The sequence below is a fragment of the Buceros rhinoceros genome, unplaced genomic scaffold (genome assembly GCF_000710305.1).
Source record: "Buceros rhinoceros silvestris isolate BGI_N320 unplaced genomic scaffold, ASM71030v1 scaffold33470, whole genome shotgun sequence".
NCBI classification, from domain to species: Eukaryota; Metazoa; Chordata; class Aves; order Bucerotiformes; family Bucerotidae; genus Buceros; species Buceros rhinoceros.
The window spans coordinates 3,914-4,307 of NW_010388392.1; the positions used below are offsets into that span (position 1 = coordinate 3,914).

At 51.5% G+C, this 394-nt stretch overlaps 1 protein-coding gene across 1 annotated transcript in view; it reads left to right on the forward strand.

Moving 5' to 3' along the window:
* Positions 1-394, forward strand: part of HERPUD1 (homocysteine-inducible, endoplasmic reticulum stress-inducible, ubiquitin-like domain member 1) — a gene marked incomplete at its 5' end in the record, with an annotated part of 4,915 nt that overhangs the window by 3,893 nt on the left and 628 nt on the right. Inside the window, one exon of the mRNA XM_010145786.1 lies at positions 37-142. Within this exon, the coding sequence (XP_010144088.1) occupies positions 37-142 (106 nt within the window). The remainder of the gene's footprint in view (positions 1-36; positions 143-394) is intronic.

Sequence of the window (394 nt, forward strand, 5' to 3'; positions counted from 1 at the left end):
GTTCAGCAGTGCTCACACAAACCATCGCCTTCCCAGGCACCACGGCGGGTGGCTTCCCTTGAGACGACGAGTGGCTCAGCCCTTCCCCGGCAATGTTCCTCCTCAAGCTGCTGTAAACCAGGACCAGAACAATAACTTACAGGTTTGTCTTCGGTTTTTAAACCATGAGCATGAGACTCTGGGAAGTTTTAATTTTGGTTTATTAATTACGCGCAGCAGCCAAAACGTTTCTCTGAACTTGGGCAGAACTGTCTCCCACAGGGGACTAATTTTCAGACCAAGTCCCCCTTTGGTGTAGTGAATTCTGTCTGCAAAGTGCTTGAGTCTGGATGTCACCTCTTAGTTGCTCCTGTCCTTTGGGGCATTGCCGTGGAGAGAGGCTGGCCCAGGCCGG